At 40.3% G+C, this 24,771-nt stretch overlaps 1 protein-coding gene across 5 annotated transcripts in view; it reads left to right on the top strand.

Annotated features, from left to right (window-relative positions):
• Positions 1-24,771, top strand: part of Trim9 (tripartite motif containing 9) — a 109,546-nt gene that overhangs the window by 48,602 nt on the left and 36,173 nt on the right. For all 5 annotated transcript variants that reach the window (XM_048362140.1, XM_048362143.1, XM_048362142.1 and 2 more), the window contains exons 2-5: positions 6,147-6,242; positions 9,255-9,377; positions 22,926-23,036; positions 24,113-24,266. In XM_048362140.1, coding sequence (XP_048218097.1) covers positions 6,147-6,242; positions 9,255-9,377; positions 22,926-23,036; positions 24,113-24,266 — 484 coding nt within the window. The remainder of the gene's footprint in view (positions 1-6,146; positions 6,243-9,254; positions 9,378-22,925; positions 23,037-24,112; positions 24,267-24,771) is intronic.

Genomic DNA, 24,771 nt, shown 5'->3' with positions numbered 1-24,771 from the left:
TCTGAATAGAGCATTAGTGTTCACTATAGTTAGGTAATATATCCATGATCATGCAAGCAGTGAATCCTAGCATTTAAATCCAAGTGCTTCTGACTTTAACATTTGTCCTCATAATTCTATACCATATTAATATTTCTCTAATTCAGTGGCTATTGTCTGGTAGGATAATGAATTTCTAATGAGATTTTATGGCTTAAAAATAAGGGTGTGAGTGGCTCACACCTGTAATCCTAGGTACTAAGGAGGCTGAGATCTGAGGATTGCAGTTTGAAGCCAGCCTGGGGAGAAAAGTCCCAGTGAGACTCTTATCTCAATTAACCCCTCAAAAACTGGAAGTGGCTCAAGTGGTAGATTGCTAGCCTTGAGCACAAAGAGGCTCAGGAATAGCACCCAAGCCCAAAGTTCAGGCCCCACAACTGACCAAAAAAGCACACCCCCCCAAAAAAAAACAACAGTAAAATAGTCATGGCATTGGTGGCCTATAATCCTAGCTATTTAGGAGGCTGAGATCTGAGGATCAAGGTTCAAAGCTATACCAAGCAGGAAAGTCCATGAGACTGGAGCTGTTACTCAAATGGTAAAACTTTGGTCTTGAGGAGAGGAAACTCAGGGACAGTGCCCAGGCCCTGAGTTCAAGCCCCAGGACTAACACACAAAAAACAGTAAAAGGGCATATTTAGATTTAAATTGCTGCAGAAAAGGAAGTAAATGACATTATACATTAGCTTTTGGTATAGGTATTTATTCTGCTGTGTTTGTAGTTGTAATGATGAGGAACAAGAGGGAGCTATAAGTAGGATATACATTTGAAGCTCCCACCAGTGATCCTGACTCATAAAAAAAATGACCAGTATATTAGAACTATTATTTTTTTTTGTTTTTCCTCTGCTGTGTCTAGCATATGTATGTAATTGACATCTATATACTCAGAATCTCTGAAGAAGAAAATATAATTGGTATTCTTCCCAGGCTTTCCTTTAGAATCTACTGTTTCCACAGCTACCATGCTCCTGTATTTGGTACCTTAGTACTTGGGCCCATCAACACCCATGACATCTCAACAGTGTATACTGTGATGGAGACCCAAAGGGTGCTGAGGAAGAAGTAGGGTCATTTTCTGGGTTATCAAGTTGCTGTTGTACATTTTCTGTCTCATATGTTCTGTTGGCTAGTGCTTTCTGACCTATGTCAATCCTATAACTTTAGATCCCTATTTTAGTAGTAAATTGAACAGGAAATGACAAGTGAATAACACTTACATTATTGAAGAGCCACTGCCCCCTCGCTATGCATACTCAGTGGCTGGCTAGAGGCATGCAGAACTGACCAACATGGGTTGAATTCCCCTTTTCCTTTGCTGAGTGGAAGAGCTAGATTCTGAAACCTCTACAATACTTTCCAGGTTAAACTCCTGATCTCACATATAACATCAGTCCTTTATGAGGTACAGGGAGCCAGACTCAGTGCAAAAGTAGAAGGGAAAAGCAAGCAAGGAGAGAAGAAGGATGCTGGGTTCTTTGTTTCTCTCCTTCAGGCTTGAACAATTTGCAGTCATCTTGGGAGAATTTGGTTATTCTGAGCATGCTCTGAGCTGAGAACTACTTCATTGGAAATCTGTCAGTGCTTCTGCAGCTGCATCTCTTTCCCATTCCTGTTTCCTTTCAGATAACTTTCTGGTACATTATAAAACGAATGTCCAAGAAACCTGGATGACACTGTTTAGGCATTATAAACAGCTTTGAGAACTATACCTTTCTCCCCCTAATGACTGTGTGGACAGCCAAAGATGCTGAGATGAAAACACGTACCATGTATCTGCGTCTCCAGGCTTTTATGGGGAATTTACAGGACTGCTCTCTGTCCTGAATATAGAATGGCTCTGTGAGCCCAGGCCAGGAATATAAATGTTTGTAAGAAACCAGATCAATCAATAATAATGTTCTTCTACATCAGATATAGTTTATAAATGTGGGTAAAAACCATTCCGTAAAAGCAAGGTATGTATAAATCCTTACAAACAAGGACTTTTTCTAGTGATAAATAGATTTCCAGGAGTTTTCATTGTCTCCTGCTCCATTTCCACAAGTAAACAAAGCTTAGGAGAGGCAGTGTCTCGATCTTTATCTCATAATGCAGTTTTATCAAATCCCAGAACAGTCATTATCAGGTAGAAGGCACTGGGCTGGATGTACACCCAAAGAATTTAGTTTTGCAGTTTACTTATTTCTTTGCCTAGGAAGTCCTCTATGAAGCCAGTTTTCTTTTTTTTTTTAATAGAAAACAGTAAGTTTTTATTACTTGTTCATACAAATGACATCACAAATGACAGGTTCAGTTTCACCTTGGGTTTCTCTGATTCAGGTAGACAATTTTTTTTTGGAATGTTTAATTCTCCTGGTGGAGAGAATGAGGAAGCTCTTAGAAGCCTTGGGAGAAATTAAAATAATCTCTTAGTCATATAATATGAGTCTATTCAAATCCTTTGAACAGTTCACATAACCAAACCAACTGAAAGAACTGGATAACAATTCTCTGCAGTGAAATATGGAGAGAAAGAGAGGGGGGGGGATTTGTGAACAAGATATACAATGTTCTCCCATCAACTTGGTACGCATTGCTGGTATTTTTTTTGTTTTAATTTTTTTCATTTTTTGCCAGTTGTGGGGCTTGAACCTAGGGCCGGAGCACTGTCCCTGGCTTCTTTTTGCTCAAGGCTAGCACTCTACCACTTGAGACATAGTGTACTTCCGGCTTTGTCTGTTTGTGTGGTGCTGAGGAATCGAACCTAGGGGTTCATGCATGCTAGACAAGCACTCCACAACTAATCTACATTACCAGCCCACCTTTAATATTTTAAATTTACCATTCAATATTAACTCATTCTATTATTCTGTAAAGAATTTAATTTTGGAAATATGACATTCTTCAATCATTCATTTTTATCCTCTTATTTTTCAAATGAAGAGGGTCTAAACAATATAAAAAATTTGGTTTGAAGATACCACAATGCTGTAAAAAAAAGTCGGTGAGAAATTAGAAAAAAAATTGCATTATTTGAGGATTGTCAAATTTGATTTTTTTTTATTGGATGTTTCAGGTTTATATCTAGAAATGTGTAGCTGATGAACTTGAGAGCTCTTCTTTTGTTTCTTCAAGTATGGATGGCCTTCCCTCAGGGACATTGCTCTTTATTGGTTTCAGTGGTCTTTTTTTTTTTTTTTCTCTTCTTTTTGTAATTTGTTTCTCCACCTCATGTTAGATTCTGATGAGATTATTGTTTTTTTGAAGCCAGTTTTTTTTTTGTCTCCTACTAAATCGTTTTTTCAAGAATATAGCCACACAGGGTCAATACATTTTTCTAAGTGTCCAGTCTGAAGTACATTATATAGACACAGTTAATTGCAAGATCAGAAATGTAAGAAATCAATTCAATTCATTCCTACATATCCAAATGATTTTAATTTCTGTACCTAAATTTCCAAGTTTTGTTATAAAGGCATAGGTTACAATAATAAGTGGAAGTAAACTATGGTATCCCCACATGCTTTTATCTGTTTAGATAAAAATAAACAGACATGAGTTCTAAGAATGACAATGAAAAATAAATTCTTCTTTAAAATATGTTTCTCATTTTATTTATTTATTTTTTGTCAGCCATGAGATGAACTCTGGGCCTGTGTGCTGTCCCTGAGCTCTACCACTTGAGCCACAGTGCCACTTTTGGTTTTCTGGTGGTTAATTGGAGTTAAGAGTCTCATGGACTTTCCTGCCCAGGCTGGCTTTGAGCTACAATCCTCAGATCTCAGTCTCCTGAGTAGTTAGGATTACAGGCATGAGCCACCAGTGCCTGACTCACATTTTATTTCTACCCTTCCGAATAAGTCTGTTTTCCATTTTGATCTGGTCTCCTGGTTATAGTTTTCTAGGAGAAACATTTACCCTAAATGATGGTGTGGCTAAAACCTGGGAATAAAGAACTGTAACTCCTTTTGCAACCATAGGCTGTGGGCTTTTCCTTACTCAGCTGTGTAGCAATACCTTCCTGGAGTCTAGATACATAGAGTGAAGCACACGTGATCTAACAATTCTTGTCCTCAGAATCTATTCTTCGAAGCCATCTAGTCTGCAGGTGTTTATGTGAGCAAGAATGAAGAAGGATTGAATAATTAATTCTAGGCAACATTTATTGAGCATGCCTCATGCACTGTACACCCACATGCCTCTGAGCTTTTAATACAATATCTCAAGCAATACCCACAAATCCAAGAATAGTATTATTCTCATTTTTTTCCAGGAGGTAAAACTGTGTCTGAAAGGTTGAACAGCCTGTGGCATTTATGAGTTCAGAATAGTATCTTAATCAACTACCCTTTATTAGCAGAAGCTTTCACAGATTAATGCAACCTTCACAATAACCCAATGATAAAGCATTATTCCAATTGTTTCCCACTGGAATAATTCAAGTTGAGGTAACTTTTTTAGGACTCTACTTACTAAGAGACAAGGTCAGAATGTGAGCCCCATCATAGCCTGTCTTTCTTGTACCAGCACATGTTGCTACCACCCAGCATTTGGCATGCATATTTTAAAAGAGAGACAGGGCTGGCAATGTGACTTAGTGGTAGAGTGCTTGCCTAGTATGCATGAAGCCCCGGGTTTGGTTCCTCAGTGCCACATAAACAGAAAAAAGCCAGAAGTGGCACTGTGGCTCAGGTAGTAGAGCCCTAGACTTGAGCACCAAGAGGCTCAGGGACAGAGCCCAGGCCCTGATTTCAAGCCTCAGGACTGGCAAAATAAAAAAAGAGAATCAGTGCCCAACCATGTACTATTATTATTATTTTTATTATTATTATTATTATTATTATTATTATTAAACATTTTGAGGGCTTGAACTCGGGACTTCAAGCTTTGTTCAGCTAGCTTGCTCTGCTGACTCTCTACCATGTGACTCAAACCTCCAGCTCAGCTTTTGCTAGTTAATTGGAAATGGAGGCTTAAGGTTTTTCTGCCTGGGCTGCCTTCAAATCTCCATCATCAGATCTCAGTCCCCGAGATAGTTAGAGTTACAAATGTAAGCCACTGGTGGCTGGCTCCAACTTTGTAGTCAACAATACAATTTGGAGATTGGCTGGTAAAGAGGATAGTTGGGTTTACCTTTTCATAGATAGTATTATGGAAAAAAGGAGTCTATCATCCCTTACCCTTGCCCTTCCATCACAATCTAACACAAAGGCAGGAATCAAAGGAGACAGACTGTGCCAGTCACACTGGTCTCACATCATCAGAGGAGCAAATGCTTCTCCTGTCACTCCAGCCTCAGCAGACTTGAATCCAGTTCCCACTGATCAGCTATGGGCCATGGCTGCCTAGCACAGTGTCACTGAGGAAGCAAGTGTTTACCTGTTTACCTGGACACATCACTTCCCCAGCAGAAGTGTGTCCTAGACAGATGGAGTAGTGTGAGAAGTCAGAGTTAGGAAGCTAGTGCAGACAGAACATAGGGCAACAAGGCTATAGGAAAAGGAAGAGGCCATGGTTGTGATAGAAGGAAGAATGTTGTCCTGCTTTTTATCTTCATCATTATATTTATGCCATCCTAGAGCATCATACCAGAACCAAATGCTTCCTTCATTCTTTGCTTGACACTCTTCATTCTTTCTGCTTCAACCCCAGTCCAAATAACTCTTTTAGGGTAAGTAGTATCTGAAACAATCAGACCATCTAAGTCACTTTTGGGGTGAATTTATTTTTTGTTTGTCTTTCTTGTATGTATTAAATTATTGATAGTAAGGAGTTTCATCATGACACTCATATATGCAAATAATGTCCTTTAATCATATTCACTCCCCTTATTACTCTTTCTTATTCCCCCTCTTTTATTTAATGCATTAAATAAATGATTACTTAATTAACTAATAAGGTGAGAAAACTCTAGATGGATTATCAGTTAGTGAGGGTTTTGACTTCCCAGAGAAGGTGTGATGCCATTGGTACCTCAGTATAAATCATGTGGCTTGATGGCTCCACCTCAGACAAGGGTTCTGAGGAGGATGGTGACTCTAGGTCTTTGGACCTTTTGTTCTGAAAAGAACCTCGTGTGGCCATGTATGATTGTAGCTTCACAGATGCCTTCTTTCTCTCTACAGAGCCAGCTCTCCCAGGCACTGAATGGATTGTCGGACAGGGCCAAAGAAGCCAAGGAGTTTCTGGTGCAGCTTCGCAACATGGTGCAGCAGATCCAGGTACAGGCAGCACCCGAGATGGACAGAAACAAACCAGCTGGTGCATAAGGGGGTAGTGGGAGGAGGGGGACTCGGTTTCTTTTTCCTTCCCTTATATCTATGTATTTCAAGAAATTTCCTGTTGATCATTTTCTATTCTATTGAAGTGAGTTTAGGCCCCAGGCCCAACTCTAGGGTTTCCATATGTCAGGGCCAATCCACACACTAAATAAAGATGAGTAGTGGTAAGGACAGAGAAAGGAGACTTATTACATGATTTGGAAAGAGGCAAAGAAGCCCTTTGGCTCATTTACAGTATACAGACATGAGCTCTTGGTTTAAATAAAGAAAAAGCAGAGCAGAGGGTGAAACTATTAATTATTTTTATAAATTTAAAGTTAGTTAACTTTGCCTGGTTGATCATTTTTAAGGGGTTCTCCAGCTGTTATGGCTCTCATCACTTGAGGGAGCAATATGGTTAGGATAAGCGAATTATTGTGGGTTAGTTGGTAGTCTGCCATGCCCAGACTCTGCTGTTGCTTTCCTTGTAAAGATGTTATCAACCAGGCTTGTCTTTCCTAGATTCCAGCGTAGTTGCAAAATGACTACAGATAGAGTGGCTCAAAAGAATACAGATACCAAATGGAGACAGAGATGCCAAGCTTTTGTCCTACTTTTAATTATTTCATAGGCCCAAGTAAGGAATCAGTGCTTTTTAGCAAAAGTAGTTTCTATGTACCTGTTGTATGATGTCTTCTACCCATGCAAACACACACATATCTTCCTTGAGATGGTTGACTTTGGCCAGCAAGTCAGAAACACAGCCTCATTTTCCAATTTTCCAAGTGGTTCTTGCCTTCCACACTGGTAATCCTCATTCTCTACCACTGTGTATTTAGAAAGAAGCTCATCTCCTTTGTGAATGCAAGTTACTATTGAGTTTCTACAGCTCTATAGATTTCCCAAACACCTTGTAATGATTTTGTCTTATTTAACACTAACAGGCCACATTTTCTCTTCTTTTGCTTCCCTTCTCTCTCATCCCTTCTCTCTCATTCTTCTTCCCTCTTCTTTCTCCTTTCTTCCTGTCCCATAGTACTGCTTATCCTCTTCTTAGGTAGTTGGATATTGCCCAGCTATGATCCTGTAGCAACAATCATTTCAGGTTGCTTTATCTGGACACAGTGACCAGCAGGCCAGCCACCATTTGAGAATTCATAAATCCTCCACTATAGCTGAAAGGGAAAAACCATAAAAGTCATGGGACACTAAGTTAATGCCCCTCTGCACTGTTTACCATTCTTAGGTTTTGAGTTTTGACTCATAGAAATAACCTTAAGGCTAACCTCCAATAAACTGGCTTTCTGAATTGGTATTTAACCCACGTCGAAGAAGAAGTGGATTTTTTAAATGCAAGCCAGCCTTTGAAAGCATTACACACTGGTTTCTATGCCTTTTTTTTTTGGCATGCATGTCCATGTTAAGACTTTTGATTCCCTACATCCTAGCAGATTTGTACACTTCCTTCTGTGTTTCTGAAGCAGTGGAGTTTATCAATCAGTCCTTTCTTTGCTTTTGCTGGCATAAACTGTGCAGCCCCAGGCTGGCCTGGGCCTTGCCTCTCCATCTCAGTAAAGCATTCTTTCTGCAAGGAAACAGTGAAAGAGCTTTCAAGGGGAAGGCTCCCTCCCACCACCCACCACCTTTACCCTACTGGGCCACAAAGACCTCTTAAATGTGTCCCAAGAGCCTTTCCTAACAACTCAAAAATGCTTGCCATGAAAGCCAAAATTAGCATCTATAGGAGTTATTGCTCAAGCAATTACTAGTGGCGTGTACAAAGATCTGCATATTTGAAAAAATTGCCCAAATAAAAATCTGTGAGCCATTTTATAAAACAACTACAGTTCTTTATGGCTTTGGGTATAAAATTTGATAGACTAAACTGTTCTTTTATTGTCAGTCACCCCTAAATTTATAGTTTATTCAATTGGGTGCTGTGTTTTAAGTGCTGATAATGTCAGTGTGAGTATTTAGCCTTCATGTGCTATAAATTATATGGAGTTTTATTTTTAAGATTACAATTTAAGAATCAAAATCTCATACATAACTTATTAAAAAGATGATCCCTAATAAATGTCTATAATTTGTTGAGAGAATTGCTTAAATTAAAGATATATATGGATTTAAGTCAAGTTAAAATTTTATAGCCCACATTTAATTCAAACATGATAGGGAAGCCAATTTACTGTCCCCTACAAGCTACTGTCTTCGTATCTGAGTTCTATAACAAGGTAATGCCTGCTACAGACATTACTATTTTGCACTATTACTATCCCTAGTGAGGGAAGTACTTTAATTCATTATTCTTATACCTTAGGAACTCCCATGGTGGTTGGATTACTGTTTCATATCAAAGGCCACTGCCATCTTCTATTTCCCTCCGTGAAAGGATTGTTTCTCCTACACTCACTCCTCCTGAAGGTCATTTTCTTACCTGTGTTCACTCTGGACTCTAAAGCATGATTGCATTCACTAAAACTAATACTGCAGAGATGGCTTCCCTTTGACAAAACTGCATTTAAATAATACATACTTACCTTTTTTCTATCTACATTTAGAGCAAAACACTACCACTGTAGAATACAATTGATCCAGTTACTTTAAAAATACTACATGTGGGGCTGGGGATATGGCCTAGTGGCAAGAGTGCTTGCCTCATATACATGAGGCCCTAGGTTCGATTCCCCAGCACCACATATATGGAAAAAGGCCAGAAGTGGCACTGTGGCTCAAGTGGCAGAGTGCTAGCCTTGAGCAAAAAGAGGCCAGGGACAGTGCTCAGGCCCTGAGTCCAAACCACAGGACTGGCAAAAATAAAAATAAAAATAAATAAAAATACTACATGTGTTTTGAGAACAGAGTTCCTTTCTATCCATCCCCTTCAGTAGTTGGGTCAGGGGGCCTTGGGTTTTTCTGGCTTGCCCAACTTCCCCAAAACTTTGTGCCTGACAAATGTTCTCTGTCACACAGGAGAACAGTGTAGAGTTTGAGGCTTGTCTGGTGGCCCAGTGTGATGCCCTCATCGATGCTCTCAATCGGAGGAAGGCTCAGCTGCTGGCCCGTGTCAACAAAGAGCATGAACACAAGCTGAAGGTGAGTGTGACAGCGGGGACAGCAGAAAGCTGATGAGCCAGGGTGGGAATGGTGAGCGCCAGGGAGGAAATTTGAAATGTTAGTTATGGTGGCCCAGTGGCCACAAAGAGGTAAAATGTGTTTCTGAATAAGGAAATCGGATCTATACTTTCTAGGGGGAAAAAAGTAACGCTTCTCTGAACTTCTGAATTGAACTTTGCAGTTGAATAGAAGTAGAGACCATTGTTACTACAGATGCAATTGATGGCTTGTAACTCTAGAGTCCAATTGGCAGGACTGGTCATCCTGGGGACCTCTGATACCCTGTCTGTTCCCACTGGAGTGAGGCAATGAGCTGTGAGAAGCAGGGCTGCTAGATGGAAAAAGAGGATCAGAAAGGAAGCTGGCAGTGGGCAGTCACACACCTGGTCAGCTAGTCTCAGGGAGTGTCCAGTGAGGTACAGCGTACACTGAGGGCATGCTGTTAGGGTGGAATAAGAAATAGGGTCTGTCCAAAGACTCTGCTGGTCAGGAAGTTTGTGTTAGGAGGTTTGTAGAAAGCAACAGTGAGTGGCTGCAACCTCAGAGGAGCTAGTGTATAGTCAGTCGGGGGCCCAGGAAGTGGTGGTTGCTCCTGCCAGCTCTGAAACAGGCTCTTGTTGGAGAACAGTAGAAGTATGTTCTAAAGAGTGAGGATCCAAATGGCGATCCAAGAAGAGTTTTAAGAATGAAGATATAGATGAACACAGCTTATAAGATTTGGGCCTAAAGGTTGATGTGAGGGATGCTTTGAGCAGGGTCTGTACCTAATTTATATTTCCCAAAAAGAAGATGAGTGACTACCCTGGCATGCTACTTGAGCAAAAGATGTGGCAAGACTGACAATGCTAAGCCCTGAGCAGCAGAGTTGCCAATCATTAGTATATGTCCCACCATCATCCTAAGACACAGAGCCCCAGGGAACTCTGGTGTGAAGACAGAGCCAGCCAATATCATGAAAGAAAGACAGGAGGGAAGGAAGAGAGAGAGAAGGAAGAGAGAAAGAGAGAGAGAGAGAGAGAGGAAGGAAGGAAGGAAGGAAGGAAGGAAGGAAGGAAGGAAGGAAGGAAGGAAGGAAGGAAGGAAGGAAGGAAGGAAGGAAGGAAGGAAGGAAGAGAGCTTTTTTAACCAGACACCAGAGACTCATACCTGTTATCCACATAAGGAGGCTGAGATCTGAGGATCACAGTCCAAAGCCAGCCAAAGCAGGAAAGTTTATGAGACTCTTATCTCTAATAAACCAGCAAAAAATCCTGAAGTAGACCTGTGGCTCAAGTGGTAGAACACTAGCACCTTGAGCACAAAGGCAGGAATGACACCCAGGCCCTGAGTTCAAACCCCAGGACCGGGGTGGGGAGCAAGGAAAGAAAAAATAAAGCCTTTCTTTCCCTAGGAAAGCATCATGATTTACTTCAAGGGTGAACAAAGCCCCAGGGTAGCTCCTCTACTTAAGGGTTCCTTTACCCACTACCTACAGCTCCTCAAACCCCATTTAATGTTTGCACACCTGCTTCTTCCTTCCCAGTCAGATGATGATGTACAAGGAGTGTAAACCTCTCTTCCCCTGCCTTTGTGAGTTGTCTGGCTGTCACTGTGGGGAACCTGTGGAAATGAGGCAGACAGGAGGCTGAACTGTGATAGCAAGGTTCATCTAAGCCAGAAAGGGCTCATGAGGGCTGCCCCCCACAATGACGTGTGCCATCTGACCTTTAGTGCTTATCTTGCCTCCTTGGCTGCCTGTGATAATAATAGCACAATAATAGTGATAGTAATAGCACAATTTTATCAAGGAGAGAGACAGGAGATCCCTAAATAAATAAAATTGCACATCTTGAAATCAGAATGAACTGTAAGTTTGGAAAGAAAAATACCCAGAGTGCTCATGCTCATGTTCTTGCTCATGCTCTGTTGGTTTGGGCAGCAAACAAAAGCGACTCTTTAGTTCCTTCCGGAGCTGTTTCCTGGTGGTGAGTTTAACTAGAAGACCCTCTTAGATTCCTCTTAGGATGAACTTGATCTCCTATAGGAGAGCAGTCCAGCCTCAACCACACAGACCCTTCATAAAGTAACTAAGGGAATAAGAAGAACTAGAGTTTTCCTAGTGAAACATGTCCCCTGACCTGAGCATTTGTAATCCACAAGGTACCAGTGATGGGGAGTTTTCCCTACATTGCTTCGTGCAGTTCATCAGTTTCTAGGCCTCTGCTTCCTAATGTCTTCGATCAAGTTATTTGGTTTTGAAGGGCCAGAGATCTGTGATTCATGGGAACTTGTACTAATTCTTAAAATGTAGTTTTTACTGAGAAATATTATTATTATTATTATTATTATTGGCCAGTCCTGGGCCTTGCACTGGGCCTGAGCACTGTCCCTGGCTTCTTTTTGCTCAAGACTAGCACTCTGCCACTTGAGCCACAGTGCCACTTCTAGCCCTTTTCTATATATGTGGTGCTGAGGAATCGAACCCAAGGTTTCATGTATACGAGGCAAGCACTCTTGCCACTAGGCCATATTCCCAGCCCTCTGATAAATATTTTAACAGTATTTTTATCTAGTTTTCTGAACGTTTTATTTAGTGGATAGCTAATTGATTTGGAAAATGATTCTACTCCAAAAATATTTTTATCCAAGATATTTAGGTTAGATCTGAAGCACCTTGTATCTGAATGTTACAGCGTATGACCCTGATGTTGTCCTGAGAGCAACGTAAAAGAGCATCCTTGCTAACCAAGTCTTGCCTTTAATCATTTAATGGCTGAAGTTCAGAGACATTTTCTTTGAGACAACCCTACATGAATTGTGCTGTCAGGATCAGCTCAATCACTGTTATTCTAGAGATAAAGAAAAATAGCACCAAGATATTAAGAACTAGTCCAAGGAAACAGATTTTAAGTGCCAGGAGACTGGCTACAGAGTCCAGAATCAGCACTGGACTGCATCTAGCAGGTAGAAGTACAATGCAGAATTCCAGGATCCTCTTAGCCTTTCCCCCAGCTAAATCTAATGCACACCTGTGAGGAGCTCAGTGCTCAGCAGGAACTCTAGGAAAGGAGGGACACAGAAGTGACTCAGTAGCTTCAGTCTCTCCCTCATAGGGCTTATAATTCAGTGGAAGAAGCAAAGCACACCTACAAATGACTGCAGCACAGGTAGGGGTCTAGATTCCAGGTGAGGGCAGCATTACTTATAGTTGAAATTAAAGAGTTATTAGTATCCCAAACTGCAAGAGACACATGCTACTACCACCTTCCTGCCCGTGAGAACCTGGGCAGAGGTATCTGGAAAGAAGACAGTTTTCAGCAAAGCTTGTATCATGGTCTTACTCCATCTAGTTAGTCCTAAGCACGGATAGGTGTTTCCTGTTTCCATCTTCTGCTCTAACATCAGTAAAGGTACTGCATTTCAGAACCCTTCACAAACACAAAATTTTATTATAGTAATTATTAAAGTACCTTCTGAATCACATAGAGCTGTGTTAAATAAAACCAAATGTCTTTGGAAAATGAACATCTGGAGTTTTCTCTGCTAAATAGCAGAGCAACATTTTAAATATCTAGCCACAAAAATTTTTAACTTTTTCTCAGTGGAAATTTCTTTTATAAAACATTGCAAACACTGTCTGGCACCGTTACACAAAACATAGTGAATGGTTTGTAATAAATCATGTGATGGATATGGTGACACTACAGCTTTCCTATAAGGTGAGAAGAAGAAAAGCAGCAGCAACCTGGAAGACAGAATCAAAGATTAAGAAGGCATCATGAAACCATGTCAGAGAATGGTAAAGGTCATGAAAAGTCCCCGGTTGTCCTGGCTTGGTGCAGGATGGGATCATGTGAAAATCAATTATGGACTGTGCCATAGATGTACAGGTAGTTGCATGGAAGTGGCGTAAACACATTGCTGGGGTTCTACAAGCTGAGTCTGGCTTCTTTCCCTCCCTCCAGACCCACTCTCTCCAGGGGGAGCCTTCCTGCAGGGCACATCGATGCCTTCAGGACACAAAGCAGAAGAGCTGCCAATCCCCATACCACCTACTCAGGCTAGAGCTCCTGCCCAAGACCTCAAAGATGGCAGAAGCAGAGACAGGGGGCTGGTTGTGCCCCATGGCAGCAAAGCTGCTCTGTCTTCTGCGTGAAGTGATTGATTTCTCTTCTTTTTTCAGACAATTGTATCTGTCACTGCTTCTAAAAACAGCCCTCAATGGTGTGGCTGCTGCCTGACTACTGATACCGGCCACAGTGGCTCCCTCCTTCTTCCTTTGTCCCTACCTTTTTTTTCCTTTCTTGTCACTTTTGTTGCTACTGAGAGTTGTGAGAAAGCACTGGCCTGTTACAGACATCCTTGGCAAGCACAGTACTTCTTTCTGTCTTTGTTGCCTCCGCCACTCTGTGCCGTGGCTGATTTTGAATTCTTCCGCTTCCCCTTGGCTCAGTCCTCTGCGGCTGCTCCTTGCTGACAAAGAGGGGAGTTGTATGGATTTTTTTCTGGCTGCTTTCTCTCCTTGAGCAGTTGAAAAGACACAGGATGCTGGAAAGTGAGTGTACATTTCAAGTCTTGGTAATCTGCTCGTGTCACTCTTCGAGGGCACAGATGTGGTTAGGTGGAGCCAGATGTTGCTGAATGAGAGAAAACCCCAGATTCCATGTCATAGAAACTAGGGTGCAAAGTTATACCTTGTCATTTACTAGGTTGAACATGCCTAATGGTTTAGCTTTTCAAGCTTTGTGTAAAATGCTCTTAGAATTAATAGTGTTCTCACCTCCTGGGGCACTGTACAGTACTTAGCATAGTACTTATTAAATATTAGCTATTATTGTTACCATTGAGAGAGAATGACTGGAAATATAGTTTCTAATACACTGAAGGAAGATTTGATTTCTAGGGACTTGTAATCAAGTAGAATTAACACCACACTCTAGTGTTATTATCTCCAAACCTTAAGAATTCTTTAGCAGCCTGGAGTTAAAATTGATTAAGCTACAAAATACTTTAGAAGTTTGCTAAGCTATTAAAAGCTAAAAAGTGCTTTGAGACATGTGCAGATGTGGTCATATTTAGGAATCCTATTTGAAATTAAAATTTTAGCCAGTTGAAAAATGCTGGATGTCACAAGACTCTTTTCAGAACATGAGGAGCCAAAGCAAATGTCAGAAAGCTACTGGAGAAGAAAAATATTTTTGAATTTCCAGGAAGTATTTCTTGCTCATATTTGGAATTAGTTGTATGACATGTTGATAACCACAAAGATGGATTCTCAGATTTCTTGTCCTAGCTATACATTACTTTAACATGCTTCACCAGGCCCTAAAATTTACTCACTACCTGTCATCTTCACAAAACACTTGTGACATTAAAATGTGTCATCAGTAAGATCTATGCTTTTTTCCCCTGAAACTTAATACATGTTACTTTCTGTTGTGGAAGTTCAAACTAATATCTGGGAATAATTTTTGTTTATGTTGTATCCATAATTTGAAATCATTCTCATATTATCTTAAATGTATCCTTCCAAAGTTTTAGAATGAATTGACACATTGGATAGTACAAGGTGATTTGTGTCTTCTTGGCTACCTTTCAAACTCTAAGATACTCTGGGATGAAAAAGTTTTAGAAATACAATTACTTGGAAAAATTCTAACCTGTAGTTTCCGTGTGTGGTTAGTAAATTTGACATATGAAAAAAAATAGCTTGGAGAGGACGCTGAGAGATAGTGATACTGATCATAGAACTTGTCTATTTATCAAAAGTCGGTATGTGTCAACAGGAGGTATTGTGTAAACTGCTTAATTCTGGGGCCTAATTTACCAATGGGATTTGTAAAATCATTATCATTATTTTTGTCACAACTTTGGTTATTATTTGCCATGTTATTTAACCTGTTATGGCTCCATTATGTTTTGAAATAATGGTGGCCATATCATTACGTATACAAATTTCCATTGTGAATATCATTGTCTTATGAAACTACATACTTTGGCTAGTTTTCCATTTCTTCCTACTATGCATATAATCCTTTCACTCAGAGGTGAGAGAGAAAAAAAGTATTCCCAACCTCACTAAGGATTTTAGATATAACTTTACTGACTGCAGCTATTGCTAGCAAGAAAATGTAACAAATTCACCAGGTACCTGTACTCCTACTGACTCAGGAAGCTGACATCATGGTTCAAAGTTAGCCCAGGCAGGAAAGTCTGTGGAAATTTTCTCCACCAAAAAAATGGAAGTGGAGCCATGGCTGGAAGTGGTAGAGCACTAGCCTTGAGCAAAAGAGCTTAGGGACAATGCCTAGGCCCTGAATTCAAGCCTCTTGACAGACAAAAAAAAAGAAGACATTCAAGCCAATCAGCAGCCCAGTCCACCAAAGTTAATGGCAAACAATCAGGCTGGTGTATTAGAATAAAAGACAGGAAAAATAGACACCTGGAGAAACTTAAAACCTTCAGCTTCCATCAGCAGAAGTTGGTAAAGACCAACCCTAATAATTTAACTACAATTATCACTGTTTAAAGCCCATCATTAATGAGTCTAACAACTTTTGGGATCCTTTGCTTTCCACCATGTAGGAACAAAGGTCACAAAGTCTATGTAGAGACAGTGCCTAGGGTTTCTATGGAATCACTAGGGAGCTACCGGACACAAATGGGGCTCCCACAGGTTAGGGGCACATCCTTGAAAATCCCCACCCTATTCTGGCAATGCCAGTGAATGAATGACAGCCTCAGACTGTCCTTGTGTACACCTAGATATGAATGACACTTCATATATCCAGGAGGCACCAAACTTATACTTTGAAGATGATGAAATATTACTCTGTACCTTACTACCTCTTGCATCCTACAAAACACCATATTGTATCACCTACCCCCAATTGCGTTGCCTACCCTCAATGGTAGATGTTCTCTCATGGGTGGGACTGCACCAAACTGCTTCTCTCCCCATTGCCTTGCATTTCTTCCTCACCTTCTCTATACAAATATATCATTCCTATACACAAACTCCATGCTTTGTATATTACAGTCAGTGCTTACTGAGAAGACTGTTCAGTTTTACTGCTAAAATCTCAAGACTTACTTAAAACAAGTGCCTGAATTGTTTCTTTAATAGGCCTACATGATTCTCTTCTTGAGTAACAACTCAGAGCTCCAAGCTTGTCTTTGAAATGATCAGTTTTCTGTGTAGGTAAATGAAAACACTCATTCAGAGTGCGGTAATGAGAGAATGGGGAAGATATTTGCCTGGAACTCTGGGAGAATGGGATATATGAGAAACTTACAATACTCTTTTTCAGATTCCTCTAACATCTAGTGAATATAGCAATCATAAAGTAGGTAATATTCTGCTCAGGGAAAAATCAGCAAAGGTCTTTATTTTGTCAAATGAATCCAACAGCCAAAGCACTTTACCTTTGACTCATATGTGTCAGTTCTTAGCATCAGTTGGTTATCAAACTTGAGAACATGGTGGGACACATAGAAACTCAACTGCCTGGCACTGGTGACTCTTGTCTATAATACAGGATTATGGTTTGAAGTCAGCCTAGGCAGAAAAGCCCTTGAGACTCTTATCTTCAATTTACTAACAAAAAATCCAAAAAAATGGAGGTGTGGCTCAAGTAGTAGAGCACCAACCTTGAGTGAAAAAGCTAAGGGAGAGCACCCTGGCCCTGAATTCAAGCCCTGGTAATAAAGAGGTAAATGGAAGTGGGAGAAAGTTGTCAAGACCAAAGTTGTATAAAGTAGTGAAATTCCTCTTAGTCAATGGTTAATGGTTATATGACACTAGCTGAGTGGAGGAAAGAAGCTGGCTTGTCAGTGATGGGAATGTGGTTGTAAACAGGCAGAAGAAACCCACTTTCATATTGAACAAGCTCTCCTGAGTCACTTTGTGCTGCTGAGAAAGTCTGAGAATTCAAAGGATGGACAGTAGTCCATTCTCAGACTCTCCTTCTCCAAATAGATGTCCACATCACATCCTGACTCAAGAATAGACGTTTTTACCTTTGCCACTGAACCAAATGGGGCACAGGCCATCCAGAAAAGATGGCCTCTCCACTGATCAAATTTTGAAAGCTTTCCCTGAAAGATGGACTGCTTCCATGGGAACGAGCTGAGGCTTCAGGAGCAATGAGAGCAGGAAGTCTGTGCTCCCTGTTCCTGTTTGTGTCATTCCTGTGACTGGAGCAGTTCCTAACAAAAGGAATTCTCGAGTCGTGCCAGCGGCAAACATGGGGCCAAGGGGTTTTCTGTGGCTCCAGAGCCAAAGCACAGAAATGTGTAATTAAAAGAGGAAAAATGGCACGGTCTGACTTCTTAAAAACTGATCTCCATAGAAACACATGTACAAAAATAAGCAGTAATAAAAAGTGGGTGTGAATAATACAGGTTGAAGAAGGTAGCTCGTAAATGAGCTGATGAAAGTCAATCAGAAAAAGAAATACTTCAACCCTTTAAAGGGTCTAATTATCTGGCTGATTTCTATAAGGTGAGAAATCTTGCTCAATTAATTCAGAAACTGGAAATCAATTTTAGTGCACCCCAAAATGTGGTTCTGAGAACCCTGTTGTTTAATTTTCAGCATTGAGTTGTATCACAAGCTATTATGGCTCTTAGCAAATGGCTGATTAAAATGTAAACAGCAGAGTAAAATCCATCCTAGCAACAGTGGCAGCTGAGAGCCAGAACCGGGAAGACATTGAGTCCTTCCCGGCAGCCAGGGCCAACAGAGGAGCCAATGGCAAGCACCTGCTGGAACTCACCCACTCTGGCAGGACAGCAGTGAGGCTTCTCCAGACTGGGCAGAGAGCCCCAACACTCAGAAAGCAATACCCACCCCACCACCCACCCCACCCCCGAACCTTGCTTGAGCAAGAAGTTTATAGATGCCCAAGTGATGTACTTATTTCAGTACATGTATGGCATTACTCTATTATGGACTTGAATCATTTAGAAACTAAACACATTTCAAACTATTTTTGTTCCAAAAGTAGATTCACTTTGGGTGACTGTATTCAGATCCACTCTGGACTTGTTTCTTGGGCTTTCAGAACCAGTAGTGACAGGGCTGATGCCATTGGACACTGAAGTAGTCATTGCCACAGGGATGCACCGCCTCCCAAAGAATAAAATCAGAATACTTGGGAACAGGTGAATTAATGTCTCATGCAGCAGGAAGAAGTAACGCATTGCCTATTGGTCACACATTTTGCATTTCTTAGCTTTACTTCTAGAACAAGTTTGGAACTTTCTCCCCAAGATGCAAGTGCCTAACCTTCCTCTTTATTTGGGGGGGGGGCAAAAATTAAATTAAATTGTAATTCCTTGAGCTCAGACCAAAGCATGGTGATGGTGGTTGTCAGAGGCACCCATCTAAACTAGAGAATTTTAAACGATCCCCATCCTCCTAAAAGCACACACACAAATCATCTTCACATCAAAGTTCCTTTTTTCTACCAATTCTAATTATTTTAATCTAACACTTTGTTCTTTCTCTAAATTCCTATTTAAATTTAAAAAGCAATACCAACTCATCTGTCAGAAAGTTGAGAGACCTAAATAGCCAAAATAATCTTGGAAACATAGAACAGATTTGGATTGTTCAGACTTCTGTCTTCAAAACTCACTACAAAGCTACATCATCAAAACCATGTGGTACTAGAATAATGACAAACATAGACCAGTCCAGAAATAAATTCTTATGTATATGTTCAAATGATTTTCCACAAAGGCAGGGAAAGGACAACAGGGAAAGGACAGTCCCTTTAACAAATGTAGAGAAAACTAGATATCCACATGTGAAAAAAAATGAAGTATGTTTGGGAACCAATGGCTCACACCTATATTCCTAGCTACATAGGAGGCTAAGATTGTTGGGATCATTATTTGAGAATCCATTCTTAACCAAATGGCTGGATGTGGTGGCAAAGCCTGTTGTCTTAGTTACCAAGAAACTTAACGTAAGTAAGTCATGCCCAGGTAATTTCCTGGGCAGGAAGCAAGCCCTATCTGAAAAATAACCAGCAAAACTCATTGCTGGAGGTATGGCTCAGTGGAAAAGTACCTGCTTAACATGTGCAAGAACCTGAGTTCAAAATATAATACTGCTTTAATAAAAATTATTAACTTAAACACTTACCTAACTCCATATATGAAAATTAACTCAAAATGGAACAAAGACTGAAACCTAAGATCCTAAATTATAAAACTTAATAATATTGGATTTGGCAATGATTTCTTTTTTTAATTTTTTTTAAGTTTTTGGCAATGATTTCTTGAATATGACATCGAAAGCTTAAATAGCCAAAAAAAGGGGGAAGGGGGGCAAATTGGACTTCATCAAAATGAAAAATACCCATGCCTCAAAGGACTCTGGTAGGGATTTATACCTAGAATATATAAAGAACACTTAAAACTCAACAGCAGTTGTCAACTAACAGCTCAATTAAATACAGGCAAAGACTTGACTAGAGTTGTCTTCCAGACAAGATATACATTTGTATATCTTCAATGGGCACATGAAATATGCTCAACATCACTAGTAATCATAGAAACACAAATCAAAATCAGGCTGTTGTATGACTTCTTACCCGTTAGGATAGCTATTATGTTAATAATAATAATATGTGTTAAAGACTTGAAGAAAGTCTGGGAATATGGCCTAGTGGTAGAGTGTTTGCCTAGCATTCATGAAGCCCTGGGTTTGATTCCTCTTCACCACATATATAGAAAAGGCTGGAAGTGGCGCTGTGGCTCAAATGGCAGAGTGCTAGCTTGAACAAAAAAAAAAAAAGAAGAAGAAGAAGCCAGGGACAGTGCTCAGGCCCTGAGTTCAAACCCCAGGACTGGCAAAAAAAAAAAATGAAAAAGCCAGAAGTAGTGCTGTGGCTCAAGTGGTAGAGTGCTAGTCTTGAGCAAAAAGGAAGCCAGGGACAGTGCTCAGGCCCTGAGTTCAAGCCCCAGGACTGGCAAAAAACAAATTCCAAAAGATTTAAAGAAATTAAAACGGTTCTACATTGCTAGTGCAAATACAAAATGGCATAGCTGCTGTGGCAATCAGTATGGTGACTCTTTAAAAAACAACAACATAGAATTACCATATGATCCAATAATTCCACCTCTGAGTATATATCCAAAAGAAGTGAAAGCAGAGCCACAGAGGTGTTTATACATTCTTGTCCATAACACCTTCTGTCACAATAGCAGCCAAAGGTGAGACAACCCAAGCTTCCATGGATGAATGAGTAGATAAACAAAATATGGAATGTGTATATGTTGGAATATTACTCAGTCTTTAGAAAATAATTGGCACAGGTGTATAGCATGGATAGATATTAAAATTTTATGCTCAATGAAATTATCCAGTTGTTAAAGAACCAATTATTGTGCAATCCCACTAATGCTGGCTTTCTAGCCTAGTCATATTTATAAGAACAGAGTAGAATGGTGGTTGCCAAAGCCTGAGAGCAAAATTGTTGCTTAACTCTTAGGAGTGGAGAAACCCTTTATCTGCCATACTAGCACATAGGCTACAGACAGCCAATTTCCCATCATGTACAAAAAGATTTCTTGGATGTTATATAACCTGTAGATTGAACCTTCCTGACCCTAAGTGTGTATAGAATTTCAATATTGGTTCTAGAAGACAAAAACATCCGGAGATCCACAGTGATTAGAGTTATACTTTATGTGTATGTGCTTAATGCAACAGACTGTATGCTTAAAAATGTTTAAACTGGAATATTTTGTTATATACTTTTCCCACATTAAAATAATGGAGCCAGGTACTCATGACTCATGCTTATAATCCTATCTATTGAGAACTGAGAAAGCCCAGGCAGGAAGGTCCATGAGACTTTTATCTCCAATTATCCACCAGAAAACTGGAAGTGGTGCTGTGGCTCAGGTGGCCGAGCACTAGCCTTGAGCTAAAGAGATCAGAGACAGAACCCAGACCCAGACCTCAAGCCTCACGACTGACAATCATAATAACAATAATAACAATAATAATAATGGAAAACAGGTAGACAGAAACAATAAGTGAAATCATTGTTTTAAAAAATTAGGAAGAAGTTCAATGTCCAATAATAGAGGACAAGAATGATTAAATAAAGTATGATTATCCACTTAGTGAGCTACATATGTAGCCAATAGGATTTATTAATGGTGGCTACATGGAAAATGCTTATAATATAGTGTTTAATATATGTAGACTGGAAATTGTCATATACTGTAAGTGCAAGATCAATAAGTCTAGTTTTAGGAAAAATAAAAGAACTGAAAAGAAATATCAAGCTGCTTTAAAAATTTACATTAGGAGACTGGGGATATGGCCTAGTGGCAAGAGAGCTTGCCCCGTATACATGAGGCCCTGGGTTCGATTCCCCAGCACCACATATACAGAAAATGGCCAGGAGTGGTGCTGTGGCTCAAGTGGCAGAGTGATAGCCTTGAGCAAAGGGGAAGACAGGGGCAGTGCTCAGGCCCTGGGTCCAAGGCCCAGGACTGGCAAAAAAAAAAAAAAAAAAAAAATTTACATTAGGGTTTTGAGGTTATTTGCTTTATTTTCACCTACTTCCCAATTATTTCAGAAAACATAATATTTAATAGAAAATTAGTTTTATGATCAAAAATTAAAAGAAGGAACAGAAAACATTTTTAATATTTAGCATTAACATCCTTTTTAGTAATTATAAAATCTAAATAGTTGGCTATTTCATGGCTTTTGCATAGCATACATATCAAAGAAGAAAATCATTAAGGTTCCTGGAAAGTTTCCCTTCTCTGCTTCAAAAGTCATTCAAGATGCAGGTCACCAAGCAGAGGACAGGAAGGTGAACACATCTGAAGAAACTTTTCAGGCTATGACATGAGTTTGTCATCACGCAAAGACAACTTCCTAGAGGCAAACCTGCAGGCTTTGACAGACGCCTATCTAGGCTAAAGCAGACACCGCTTGCCAAATAGGGCAGCCTATAAAAGTGAGTTCTAGAATGAGCGCTCTGACTCTAAGTGGGTTATTCTCATCCATTTATCATCTCTCCAAGTTCATCTCATTGTCTCCCACAAACTCCACATGGGCCCTCCAGCCCAGTGAACGAAAATACATCAAAACGAACACCCCTGGGGTTCAGATGGTGATGTCTTTAGAAGGACAGGAAGGGGTGGAGAAAGTGGGCGCCAGTGTTATACAACCCTGCAGCCAGTCACCAGAAAGCGGTAGCTTCTTTACCCATGAATCAGAGCAGCTCACAGGAGAGATATCTTCCCAAAAGAACGGCACAGGGATCCAATGCAGAGATCACAGAATCCCAACCTCTGTGCTCCTTTCTATTGTTACTAGGCTCCCGTAGCCTCCTCCCATCTGTCTTCCAGAGTCACCGTCCATACAGACATTGCCACAGACTATTCAAATAAATGCAGCTCTGTTTCCATACTGTTCTTAACATCTGGTTTGTAGAGGCATTCCCAAGATCCAGTTCGTTTCTCTTCTACTTTGCCATTGTGGACCATTCTGTTTTTCATTAATGCTAGGTGGTTCGAGATCAGATCTCTCACTGCACGGTGAAATTACGCCAGACCACGGGTCTCATGGAATATTGCTTGGAGGTGATCAAGGAAAATGACCCCAGTGGCTTTTTGCAGGTAAGTAGTTTGAGCCTCAGATTCCAGATGGCCTGTGGGACTGAGTGTAGAACACATAAACGGGACATCCAGCAGTGTTGGCAGAGCAGAGGTACCTCAGTAAAAAGAACTTGCATTCGTACTGCATTGGGTATGCGGGTGCTTGCAAAACAAACCCCACTGACTTCCAAGGAGTGCTGCTAAGCCTGAAAAATGGAGGGCCGCTGTTCTTGTGTTTAATCATGACACATAATTCCCTGTAAGTTCTTCTCATGTATTGCTTTGCCTAAGAACTGGCACTCTCCATTGCATCGCCATTACTATCTCCTGGACAGCTTGTCAAAAACATCTGAATGTGCAAGGTTTCAGGCTCCTTGTCACCACCTACTGGCCAGAAAGTCAGTGATTTCTAAAGTATAATGAGGGCTTTTTTGTTTTTGCATTCTCATTTTTCAGTGTTAACTGTTTTTGCTAAGTGCTAAGATGATGTATGCTAGATTTTACTTAAGTTTGAACCCAATGATATGGAATCTTTTGTTAAGGGACTTGTAGATAGTCGATAATGAGAGGGAGACTGAATACATGCAATGAAAGACTTCTCCAATGAATAAAAGTCATAACCACATAAAAACGGTGTGTTAAAATTTAAGAAATTCTATGTGCAAACCTCTTGAAGCTAGTTTGTTAAAAATCCTTCCCAATTCTTTGAAGGCTACCCATAGCTCAAAATGGGAGCCTAGATCTGTATATTATAATAGAATTAATCACCAGCATGACATTGTTCTTGACAGTTGTTAGATTTTAGAGGAATAGTCATAAATCCCATGATCATATATACAGATTTGTCTATTAGACCAATGTACACTTGCTAATTATTTATAGTATCCTCCTTCTGACTCACCTAAGTATTCAGATTTGTTTGGTAAGCCATGGATCATTCTGGTCAGCTCAGGATTCTCCTTACCAATGGCCAGAAGCCAGGAGGTTGTGAGTCCCAAGGAAGTGGTGGTTACATTCCCAGAGAGATAGTAAAAGAACAACATTGTGGTTCCAGTGTGATGCTGCATTTCTTAGGCTGTGGTCTTTGATGTGCCTAGATTTCTGACGCCCTCATAAGGAGAGTGCACCTGACTGAGGATCAGTGGGGGAAAGGCACACTCACTCCCAGGATGACCACCGACTTTGACTTGAGTCTGGACAACAGCCCCCTGCTGCAGTCTATTCACCAGCTGGACTTTGTGCAGGTGAAAGGTATGTGCTTGCATTGCCCTAGTCAGAGAGCATCATCCCTCACAGATGCTGGTGCTTGAAGCAGGATCAGTTACCCCTGTGATGAATGTTACAAAAATCGGGAGTGATTCCTATCTTATCAGGCAGTGAAAATGTCTCCTAGTGGCAGATCACCTACCTCTGAGCATATCAGATAAATTCAGGTAAACTCAAACATTTGACTCTTCCACATACCCAGCAACAGAGAATAGCTGACATGAAAAGAGGCAAGGGGAAAAAGGGAACCTCACTGCACATAAAGAAAGCCTTTACGTATTAACAAGGAGACTGCTGGAGGTAGAAAAGATGGTCAAGAATGATGGAAAGGGTGTCAGTGATCAAGATGCATTGTACTCATAAGTTGACATGTTGAATTGAAACCACTTTGTACAACTACTTAAAGATAAAATAAATAATTTTTAAAGGAAAAAAAAAGAAAACCTTGTTACACATAGTGACCAGAAACCATGATATAAATGAGGGAGTC

Source organism: Perognathus longimembris, chromosome 14 (genome assembly GCF_023159225.1).
Source record: "Perognathus longimembris pacificus isolate PPM17 chromosome 14, ASM2315922v1, whole genome shotgun sequence".
In the NCBI taxonomy this organism is placed as follows: Eukaryota; Metazoa; Chordata; class Mammalia; order Rodentia; family Heteromyidae; genus Perognathus; species Perognathus longimembris.
The sequence above is the reverse complement of the archived record's forward strand: the minus strand, read 5'-3'. Positions and strand labels throughout refer to the sequence as shown.